We start from the raw sequence: 11,963 nt of genomic DNA, 5'->3' as shown, positions 1-11,963 counted from the left end.
ATGTGCTAAACTACACACAACCCGCTCTTTTCTTGGACGTGTGACTTTGAAACATCTGAGGCAAATTAGCTCAAATGAACAACATAACCCTGAGCACAAGACCAATGGTGTTATTAAATTGCTAAATGCCCCACTTGAGTGATATCTAAATGTGTCCTGTACAATTTGTGTGTGTTTTCACACGATACATAATGGCAAGTGGACATCGTGACGTCCCGCTATAATGTAATAAAAATATCGACATATTTAGTGGTGAGAGGCACGAAATAGCATGAACTCAAATGGTGTTTGGATACTTAAATTGAATTTACAATGTCTTTGTAGCTTTAGATAGAGAAGCACGTGGAGCACACTGTCTATCAATTATCAAAGATAAACTCAAAATAACCTATCACAAGACTATCAATTTAAGAATAAAGGCTTTTGCTGATATCAGCAATTAGAGCTTATTTACAGAGCACATCAGGTCTGATCTAAAAACAATGACCCTTTTTTCTACACTTTGCAGCCATGATTGCTTGGAGTATAAAACCAGTTATGGCACAATATACACTCTCAAAACTCAAGCAGAGAAAATAAGCACCATATCAACACTTAATAGTAGACAATTTTGTTTTACAAGAGTTTGTGGTTAACTTACTATTGTGAGAATCCCACCCAGTAGTGCCCCTATGTTGTAATTTACTGGGAACTGGGAATAAAGAAGCAGAATGTAACCCTGTTCTATTACAAGGGAAAAGCTATGCATCACATTACTATATGTTACACCATTAGACTGAATCAATATAAATACTTTTAAACTATCTAGTATATCAGTCACAAGATAAATCTGGGGTGCTCAATGGATCCTTCTGGGGTATATAATATAATACTGAGTGTTTCTTCTTGTTTTGTTTATTAATGCTCTTTTCTTAATGTTGGGTCATTTTACCTTCTTAGTTATCTAAACTAAACCATATGAGGAATTCATAAGAGGAAAGATGCTTGACAGAATTGCTAACTACATGAAAAAATCTTCATCTTCTGTTTGCAATAGGCAGCCAATCAGGAGAAAGTTGGCCTAAAGGTTTCCTTAAAGGGGGAAGAGCTACAGCATCTTGAAAGTAGATGACTGAGCAACTGCATGAAGTCCTGGTATGAAGTAAATAGGGATTATATTAAATTGTGTGCCAAGAAAAAGGCATTGTGGATATAGAAGTACTGGTAGGCATAATGGGTTCACTCCAATGAATTCTTAAGTCAGTTTGAAGTGTAGCTGCCAGATGTTGTAAAAAGTTTGATATTTCCATCTAAGAATAAAGGTTATTTATACAATGTACTAGAAAATAGAAATGATGTAAATAGAATTTCCCGAACACTACTTTCCACCGCTGACAGCAACAACTTATTCAATCTCTTAGGAGATACAACTAAATGATCACACAGGAGAAATTTGTAGCCCGTCCATTTTTCGACTGGGTTGGTCAAATGGCCCGTTGCAGATGAAGACCAACCACGGCCAGGGGAGACATACCAAAGTCCTGAGCTCACCCCGAGTGCAGCAGCCTCACAATATGTCAGCAGTGTTATTTTTACGAGGTCATATTTGAAAACCCAATGGCTCTGCATCTGCCCTGCAAGGGCATTCCTCCATTGCTGACCATGAACAAACCCACAAGCTGTTGTGCTCCTGTTCTTGTGTCAGCTCGTTACAAGTCCCCGATTTCCAAAGTAGCATTTACCCCTGCCGTGGCTCACCAGGCATTTTACTTGTAATGATAAATACTCACATGAATTAAACAGCACGGAGCCCAGTAAGTCAGAAGGCAGACATTAACCCGTAAATCCTGGCTGCAGTCTGTGTTTGCCTAGTTAAATACATGTTAGTGGGTGAGTAGATCAGTGGGGCCTTGGGCTGAAACCTTCACAGGAATCGGGGTGATTAGCCATCACACTGATAAACAAGCCCGTGACATAATGTGGAAAAACTGATCCTATTCAGAGGTCTCATCACCCGCAAGACATTCTGCATGCCAGGCAAATCTCGCACATATAAAACAAATTCCTTGCGGTTGGTGAGGAGATAGTGGGCTTCCATCGGAGAAAATGGCCGTTAAGAGGAATATCACTCTCTGTCTCGCTGGCTTTGTCCCACAGAGAGTTGAGAACCTGGGTGAGATTAGGGACTGGTGCCGTTGCGGCTTTGTCTTTGTCTCCCCGAAATGTCAGGAAGTGGAGAATCTTTTCTCACAGAGAGAAAGGTTGACCCTCATCTTCAGAGTGGAAAGAAAGAAAAACACAGAAATTCCTCATGTATATATTTCATTTCAAGCATGTGAGCTAAAGTCACAGTGTCTTAGTTCTATAGCCATAAGAAAAGCACATATAAATGTTTTAAGTGTAATTGAGTTTGTTTTCTGTTTGAGAGCATGTGATTGTTTTAAGGCATATTACAGGATTTCTGTGTAATCCTTTTTAGGCCTGTTGGACTGGGTATTAATCAAAATAGGGGACTGGAATCCCAACAGAAACACGCAGTGAATGCTCATGTTGGAAAAACATAAACGTATTACCAATTAGTGTTAACTGTGCTCTCTGGCAAATGCTGGCTGTTATTATAATAACCAAAGCAATTTGGTGTATGAGTACCCTCACTTGTTTTGGGTTTTTTTTTTCCTGTGCCAAGTCTGGCTTGTATATAGCCTGAGAGTACTTGTTAGATAAATAAGATTAATTCAGCTTGTCTTTGCCAGTAAGCCTTACAGCACGACAACTGTAGTATTATAGACCCAACATGTAAAACCAAAAGACAACCAAATTACAGGGCTTCGGATTTCAATGATATTACATTAGTTGATTTTTTTAAACATAACATTTATTAGAAAATGTATTAAATAACTGGTTAATATGTCACTGTTTTTCCCCATCTATGTAGACTAATAATATCAAAATAACTTCATAATTTAATATTACTGATTTAAAAAATATTAAAATTATCAATAAAAAAAGTTTAATAATCAAAATACTTAATTACCTTTCAATCGTCTATAGTCAGAATCAGAAAAATGCTGGGTTTTAATAAAACAGATTTTCAGTAGTATTTTCACCAGAAAGCCCATGTAAGTATTAAAAAAATTGCCTATATATTTAATGTATGTTTTTGGATAAAGATTACAAATGCACAGAAAACTATAATAATGAATTTTTAGCTGGGTTTACTATTTAAATATATCTAAAAATGCTTTGCTTAATATTTTCTTCTCTCCTCTGTATAATACACTGAAGCGCGCGTACAGGTTATCTTATCAACATTTCATATGCAACAGTGCCCCCTAGTGTTACTACCCGAATGTACAATAGGCAACACCAAAATACCGACTATTCTAATTTGTCTAAAACATGTTTAATTTTATTTAAAATGTAAATGAAAAATAATATATAATTTCAAATAGCTATACAACTTGTTGCTGAGCTCCAGATTTTAAAAATATGACGACATTTGCAGCGGAATTTGAGTTGCGAATCTGCGACAGCGAAATGAAAAACGGCTCGCTCTGAATCAGGCAGGAACCCACGTGTCCCTCTCACAGGGAAGCACTAGAAACCAGAGGCAGCAAGGAGGCTTTAGATATCTGTGTGTGTGCGCTTAATAAGTCTTATATTAATCTGTTTTAACTTATTTTTGCGTGTATACGGTCGGGGTCATTTCACAAATATGTCCTCGTTCCGAAAGGCACTGAAATCTCGACAGAGAAACCACCATGAAAGATCTCAGGTGAGCGTAGCAATGTTGTTGGCTAGCTCGTTAGCCTATTAGCCAAGGCAAAACAACACACTTCTCGTGTGTTCGGTTGTTTTTCTGACACACACACACACACACACTTACAGTAATAGATACTAATGTTGGATCTGTCCTGTCTGTTTGTGTGTGCGTGTGTAGCCCGGCTTCAGGAAACAACTGGGATTGCTGGAGAAGAAGAAGGACTACAAACTCCGTGCAGAGTAAGGAAAAGTGCAAGTTTTTTGCCACACTTTATAGTTGTGTTTACCTTTTGAAGATAAGATGTTTAAGTTTGCCTTGTCTGCTGGTATAGTGACTATCATAAGAAACAGAACACACTCGCTGCTCTGCGAAAGAAAGCTCTGGAGAAGAACCCGGATGAATTTTACTTCAAGATGATCAGCTCTGCACTGCAGGTATTAAAGCAACAAGAAGCACCTCCTTGCTTCATAGATTTGGTCATATATGAGTATTGCCTCAGCGTTTTTTTTGTTTTTTTTTAATCTTGTGGTGTGTTGACAGGATGGAGTTCACATAATTAAAAAACCAAAAGAGCAGGAGGAGGTGACCGAGGAACAGAAGAAAATGATGAGGACACAGGATATCAACTACGTGGAGATGAAAAGGGTTGCAGAAGTTAAGGTAACCTTTAATTTCCATGTAATAAGTCATGCAGAAGAAACAAAATACCACCACCGTGGCAAAACTGACTTGTTAATAGGCTCACTTTTCACTTAAAGTAGGCTCAGTGGCCACAGCTTATCTCATTGCCTTATAACCAAATTTGCATTTTTCTGTTCTGTTCAATTAGTGTGATGTTGTTGGGTTTTGTTTTTGTTGTTGTTGTTTTGGGTTTTTTGGAAATGCTTGTTGACCAGTTATGAGATTAATTACTACAAATCATCTTACTGGATTACACCAGGCATCTGACTGATAGATAATTAGTTGGTTGGTGACATCATAACATCTTTGAACCAGTAACTACTGTGGTAAAGTAATGTGCAAAAGTCTTGACTCACCCTTCATTTCTTTATATACTGCTTCAAACGAGCCAGTCTTTCTTGTAATTATTTAAAATAGTATTTAATACTGATCTGCCAATCATCCAAGCATTAAAAATGCTCCTCAACAATTAACTACTTGTCTGTCTACACATAGAAGACAATTTGGCAAAGTGCTATTAGCTGAAAACCAAAGGGAGGACAACAGAAGTGGCGGGGCTTAAAAAGTATCTGCAGCAGATGAACAATAACTAAAAAAAGTCATGTGCTTAAAAAATAGGAATAAATATGGCCTGACACAAGCCATTCTTAAGCAACGGGAACAGGCTGAGGTATCCCAAATTAAATAACAACTCAGCTGACAATCAGTGGCAAACACGTCTTATGGAGTGGTGAATCCAAATTGAAATTTTTGCTTCAAATTGTCATAAATATGTACGGCGCAGGTCAGGAGAGAAGTACGACAGTGAGTGTCTACGGCCATCTGGAGAACACTGAGCCTCTGTCATGGTGTGAGGCAGCATTTCAGCCAGTCGTGTTGAAGATCTTGTTAAAACTGATAAAATTACGAACCCAAAAAGTACAGCGAGATTTTGAGTCTCCACGTAACACCTTCTGGAAAGCTTCTGATTGGCAGCGGCTTCATTCTTTGGCATGATCATGACCCCAAACACACTGCTGATGCAGGACCAGTAACAAGTGAATTTGGCATGTATGAAGCTTTCCTAATGAGAGATGTTAAGAGTTTGTTTTAGACATCAGAAATGCACCTGTGAAGATCTGAAAATTAAGTCAATACACACGAATAGCAAAGGTGAAGAATGGTATGGATATAAATTATACCCCTTAAATGTTAAAAGCAATGCTACTGCAGTGTAATTTTTAAATACTCACGATACCATTTTGGAAGTGGTTACTTTGCAGGGCAGTGTACCCAGGCTATATATTATCCTTGCACTAATATTTTTAACATGCATATTGTGCATGACTCTTTCCAACAGCATGAGTTCGCAATTTGGAAACATAAAGAAAACCTAAAACAACAAAGAAATAACTTCTCAACATACAAATCATTGCATCACATCACAATTAAACGTTAAACCAAATGGTAAAAGTTGTTCCCCTCTGAAAACTGTTCAGTTTCCAAAGGCTCCACAGAGTAGGCCTAGTACTGGAATATAAAGGGGGATGAAGGGTTTCTGTTCCTGAAAAGGCAAATTTCCAGTAGCCATCTGCAGTAACGAATGAGAGGGCTCTGTGGTGGTACATGTGTCTAGTAGTTTAAGGGCAGTGGCAGCAGCATGAGCATAGATATTATCACCATCATTTATATCTGTGGTGGTGCTTCGGTTAATCTTTCTGGGTATATGATGTACTTCCAGAAAATTGAGAGGCTGAAAGGAGAGCTCCATCTCTTGGATGCAGAGAGCAAACCAAAAAACAAGCACACATTTTTTGTGGACTCCAAAAAAGAAGGTAAATATAAGCGTTTGGTAGATTTAATAAATTTAGTGAGTGCTTGGAAATGTGTAAGTGCTGTGCACACAAACTATCCTTTTCCTCTTGTGCTTTCAGTCTTGAGATTGCCTGAGAAGTTGTTTTTATTCTTCCTCAGTGCAGTCATTTAACCTGGCGGACCACCTCAACACAGCTCCGGAGCTGGTGGACAGAGTGTACAACAGACCAAGTCTGAGAACACTGGAAACCAAGAGAATACAGGGAGCTGTAGACCCGCGTGCTCTGGGGGTTTGTGGAGATGATATTTATTCATTTTTTGAATATTTCTTTAAAATTTAGCTCCTCGGAATTGTTCATTGGTAATAAAGTTTAAGATTCGGCATTTCATTCCACTGATGGGTCTATGTGATTTGTACCTGTAGAAACTGGCAAAGCAAAGGAAACATCAATACAAGATACTATCCCAGCGAATTGACAGAGAAAAGAAAATGTTTGTCATCAGCCAGAAAATTCAGACCCGTAAGGACCTGCAGGTGAGGAGGACATGGTTCTTAAAAGTTTTGGTGCTGGTGTGCTATGACTGTCTTCATTTCAGTTTTTTTTTTTTATGTTTTGCCTTTGTCCAGGATAAGTTCAAGAAAGTGAAGGTAAAGAAGGAGACCACCAGTTCTGCAGCAATTTACAAGTTTGAAGCTAAGAGGAAACGTTGACAAGAGGAGGGAAAGAAAATCACTGTCGGGAGATGATACTTGGAAATAATGAACTTCTCGAATCCTATGGGTCTGCACAGCAGAGGCAAAGGATAAAAATTCAGTTTTGTATATATTTATCAACTATGCTTAATTTGTTTCAAATAAATATCAAAAGAACTTGTAATTGGAGTTAATTTCTTGATTTGGAGACAAATTATATTTTAAGGATTTCTTTGCTTGTGAAGAAGTGGAGAGCTCTCAGGCTCTATGACTCGAGGGGTGCTGTATGATCTGGTTAGCTAAGAAATATAAATTTTTTTTTTTACCACTAGGGGGCATTAGTGTTCTTCATGAGTGTTCCAATCTAAGGCAACTAGAAGAGAGCCATAAGTGCATTTGTTCCCAGAAGTTATTATAGTGGTTCTTAAACTTGTTTTTAGCATACTCTTTTTAAGAGGATGAAGGAGACTTGCATCCCACACCTCACTCTTTTCTAGGTAGTAGTAAAAGTAGTGTTATTAGTAGTAATAATATTAAGATCCAAGCTGAACTGTAGTTAAATAAATGCCATATTTTGTAAAAGTTGGCTCTGCACTGTATTCCAGGCCATCCTTGCCCCACAGTTTGAGTTACAAGTACGACCTACAATTTCCTTTTTGTGTCAGATTGAGGTTATAACATTTCTCACTCATGTATTGTTGCTCTCTAATTCAGTAACTGTCCCATTTACACAACAACATCAAGAAATACATTCTCTTTATCCAGGTTTGAGGACAACTTTGGAAGTTCTCCATATTACACACGTAATGCTTTGTTGAACGTTGAGATACCCACGATGTGTTAATGTGTTATTTAGTCCTGAATAACACTTGTATACCGAGGTTAAATATTTTGGAAGCTCTGATACATTATCTAAAAAAATGAAGTCACATTTATATATTTTTAACATCAACTGAGGACATTGTTTGCGTGCTGAAGTGCTGGACTGCTGGACTGCTTTCTGTGGTGGAGACACAGGCTTGGCTTAGCCTTCAGAGCCTCTGAAGGACACGTCTTTGTTTGCAGCCCTCGACTTGGGATGCAGCACACCTCTAACAGGCCCTTTTCACATGTCGCAGCAGGGTAGACACAGCTGCAGCTAATACAATTAAAAATGATTTAGGTGTCAGTTAGCAAGCATCGATAACAATAATACTATTGCCAATGCTTGCTCATTAGCTCACTTTAATCAAAATTACCCATTATTAATTTTATTAGCTGCAGCTGTGCTTATGCAATAACATCTCTGTTAAAAGGCCCCCTTGAGAGATAAATTGTTGCAGCTAGCTCATTTTCAGCAGGTAGTTCTCTTTCAGCGAACTGATTTGAGGCTTCCTAAGAATCTTACTGGACATCCAGGTGCTAAAAATGAAATTTTAATTAACCAAATGAGTACTCGCATTCAATTGTACAATATGCTGATGATGAAACTTGTCTGTCAAATCCTTTCCAGTTAGCTGTTGATATCCCATTCCTGGATGGGCAACAGAGGTTGCTCTACTCCCTGAAATGTAGGAAAGCATCATGATTTAGGGTAAAGCAAGCACACTTTCAAAAAAATAAAATAAAGGTTGGACTTTCTTGCTCCTTGTCTCACGATCTCCACTAATCTTTTATGTTGTCTTGTCTGCACATAAAGCAGGTAAAAATATATTTGCTTACTTCCAGTAGTTTGAAACAAATTGAGTACCTGATGCCCAGCAACAGTTCAGTGACCCGGTCTTGATTGATCCTTGTTGGTTGCAGCAGCTTCATAAATGGGGCCCATCCATCAGTTTCTCCTGGGAGCCACTGGGGGGGTAAGAGGGCAGGCAGGGAACCTAGTGAATGTGTCATCAGGAAAAGTGAGAGGCATAGAGGCTGCAGGATAGGGACCACAGGTCTTGGCCCAAACTCTGCTGACCAGAGGAAAGGTGCGCCAATAGCTCAGAATGGGCCAAAAGAGGCAAAGAGTGATAGCAGGACTCCTGCTTGCTTCAGTTGCACTCGTCTAGAAGAACAGCTTGACAAATCTAGCACTACAAAATGTTCTGTTAATGTAAGTTCAAATACCTCTACACGTACACCTATATAATAAACATCTCAAGTATATAGTGCACAGATTGATGTATTTCACTTTAATCAAAGCATAAACAAGGCTCTTGTATGTTTGACGATTTATGTCAGAATTCTGTTGTACCCAGTACGAGTGATTTGCATCCTCAGCCAGCTCTCCCTCCTCCTTCCTTACGCCTTTCTCTCACCCTCTCTGCCCTCTGTTACTGCGTCACACTCCTATGAGGGCGTGTGTGTACCGGGACCCTGAGGCTCACTGTCCATAAGCGGAGGGGGTGGAGGTCATTGAGGAAAGCCCAGGGGTCAAAACACTGTGTGCGCAGTTCCGGGACCCCAATCCGACTATGCGACCCAAGCACAGACCAGCCTCTGTTCCTCCTCAAGCTCTCCTTTCATTCTCCCCAGTAACGGGACTCTTATGCAGGGGTGCAGAGGCAGGGCTCAGGGGTGGGCAGTGGGTGACCTTCTGATTTTAAAGATATAGACAGGCATTCCTCTTTTGTCAAAAGGCTCATAATTCATTTGACTACTCTCACAGGCCATCCTGTCCCCCATAAGCCATCTCTAAAGTTAATGACCCTTGAGGTTTGTTAACGGATAGTCACTTTTGGAATTGGGGGGGTGGAAGTGGAGTACTGTGGGGTAGTCACACAGCTGCAGGGTATGACATTGACCCTGATATATAGTAACTTCACTGAGAGTGAAAGTGTAGCCTGGTTAAAATGGAATACAACAGAGCTTTGTTCTTTAACTTTAGTTATTAAACATATGAAAGAGCAAAACTAAAAAATGACACACTTTGGTTTTTTTTGTACATTTCCACTGAATACTGCACATTTTAAATAAACTTGAATTGTTCAAGGGCTCATTTGTTAACAACACTTAATCTGTGTTAGAGTGATCTGAATTAGGAGTCCCAGTGTGTGCTATCTGGAATCAGGTAATCCATCTTATTTTGTTAATTACTGTATACAAACTACAGGATTAACAAATCAGACTGGACTACCAGTGATTTATGCCTCATATTAGTAATTGCTAAATGGGTGAAGAACAACTAGTAGAGCGGGCAGCATGGAATCAATTTTTTTTTTTTCAAGAAACAAAAAACAGCAGAATAAAATCATACCAACATCTATTTTTTTGTTAAAATCTTTTGAACAGTCATACCCCTCGTGTGATTATTAGTGGCCTAATATATTCAAGATTTAACCTAAACTGATGTCTGATATCTGGTCAGTTTTCTTCAGATTGTTGCATTCTTCTGGGAAATTTTGTCAAAGTGGTCACACAACGAGTTCAACTAGTACAGGCAGAGTGAACAAAACCTCATTTTTACTGCTTGCAGTATTGATATTTGTCATTCAAAACGATACACAACTCCTCTTGAGAGAGATCTAAAGACCACACTGTGAGCAGTTTTCATTTAAACATTAGAAATCTTCAGTGGCATTGATGTGATGGCTTATTATTCTGGAAAGTGGTGAAATTTTATTCTTATTTATACAGGGTTCTAATTAGACACGTGCTGCTGTCACCTCCCTTAAACAGGTGCTTGATCCTTACAACCTGCTGCACTTCACCCACTTCATTTACCAGTACCACTTTTCCTCTGCAAAGCCAGCGTTCAGTGCCACAGTAAAGCGTGATTTGGGGACAGTACTTATTGATCCCCCAATTACTGAGAGGTGGAGAGTGAGAGGTGGTGAGAAGACTGAAGTAGCCTGAGGTTTGAGTTTTTGGGAGGGCATCTCCAAATGCGAGGGGTGGGGGTGAGAGCTAGTCTTTATCCATGGATACCCTCAATCCTTTAACTTGAAGCTGGGTGTCAGGGACCTTTTGAAGTTGTCGAAAGAGAGGAGAGACCAAAGAGGGGGAGCATGGGGGATGTTCAGACAGGGTCTCTCTCCACGCCAGGGGGAAGGTATCTGAAGGAAAATCTTTACAACCATGACAGTCCCCCTGATGTGCATTCATTTTTGTGTATTTGTGTGTGAGTATTTGGATATCTGTGTGTATTCTAGCATGATTGTGTGTATATACTATGAACGTGTGCCTGAGCCAAATGTCTGGCTCATGCAATGAGGTGGGATCACAGAGCCTCCTTTTTAAATTGCCGCTAATGAGCCCTGGCTGGCGAGAGGTACTCGAATTGATTAAATTTGCATGGGAGCCTAAATCATGACAGAGGCCTCATACTTGCGCACCCCACCTCTAGTTGCGCACACACATACACAGCACCCCTGCTATTCCCCCACCTCCATATCAGACCTACAGGGGGTATCTCTCTTCAGGAAAGAAGGCCAGAATAGACCAGGGGGAGGGTGTGGGTGTGTGTATATGTGTGTATCTGTGGTGTTGAACGGGGCGTGGAGCGCACCCATCTGCCCCGGCATTACTGTCAGTCCATCATTCAGGGGAATGCCAGCCGCGTGCCTTGGGGACGTGTTCATTACGCTTTAACTACCGGATCTGTCCTTGTCTCGCAGTCTCCCTGTGTCATTGTCGACTTGAGATTGTGTGTATGTATATTTATGCAAGTGTCTGCTTGCATCACAATTGAATGCACCCAATTCAAGTGTACTGGGGGGGTTATTTGGTTACTTAAAATTAAGAACTATTCTAGAGACCCACGTTTGAGTTTGATATCGTGTTTGTGAGTCTTTAAAAGCCATTCATTATATTTATACACCTACAAGCATGCTCATTATGACTTAATTATAATCTCAATATCTTAATCTACCTCCATCTTCCACACAATCACGCTCTCCTCCGTGCACTTTTTTTTTTGCCTCTCAAAATTTGGTAGTGTTTTGCTTCTCTAATGCTTTCCTTTAATGGTAACTATGTGACAATGCCTGATCAGAGCTACTTTGTGTGCACACGTTTGCCTTCTATCTACTACTACTAACGGTGAGGTGTGAGAATCAGTATGTGTGAGCGTGTGTGCGCCGGTGGGGG

At 39.7% G+C, this 11,963-nt stretch overlaps 1 protein-coding gene across 1 annotated transcript; it reads left to right on the top strand.

The window, feature by feature from the left end:
• Nucleotides 1-3,544: 3,544 nt before the first annotated feature.
• Nucleotides 3,545-7,095, top strand: utp11 (UTP11 small subunit processome component). The gene is made up of 8 exons (XM_005925553.2): nucleotides 3,545-3,754; nucleotides 3,920-3,981; nucleotides 4,074-4,176; nucleotides 4,283-4,402; nucleotides 6,144-6,237; nucleotides 6,377-6,507; nucleotides 6,642-6,752; nucleotides 6,846-7,095. Exons 1-8 carry the CDS (start codon nucleotides 3,695-3,697, stop codon nucleotides 6,927-6,929), a joined length of 765 nt encoding a protein of 254 aa, XP_005925615.1. The 5' UTR covers nucleotides 3,545-3,694; the 3' UTR covers nucleotides 6,930-7,095.
• Nucleotides 7,096-11,963: the final 4,868 nt, after the last annotated feature.

This window comes from Haplochromis burtoni, unplaced genomic scaffold (genome assembly GCF_018398535.1).
Source record: "Haplochromis burtoni strain Fernald_Lab_line unplaced genomic scaffold, NCSU_Asbu1 Contig_84, whole genome shotgun sequence".
Classification (NCBI taxonomy): Eukaryota; Metazoa; Chordata; class Actinopteri; order Cichliformes; family Cichlidae; genus Haplochromis; species Haplochromis burtoni.
The sequence above is the reverse complement of the archived record's forward strand: the minus strand, read 5'-3'. Positions and strand labels throughout refer to the sequence as shown.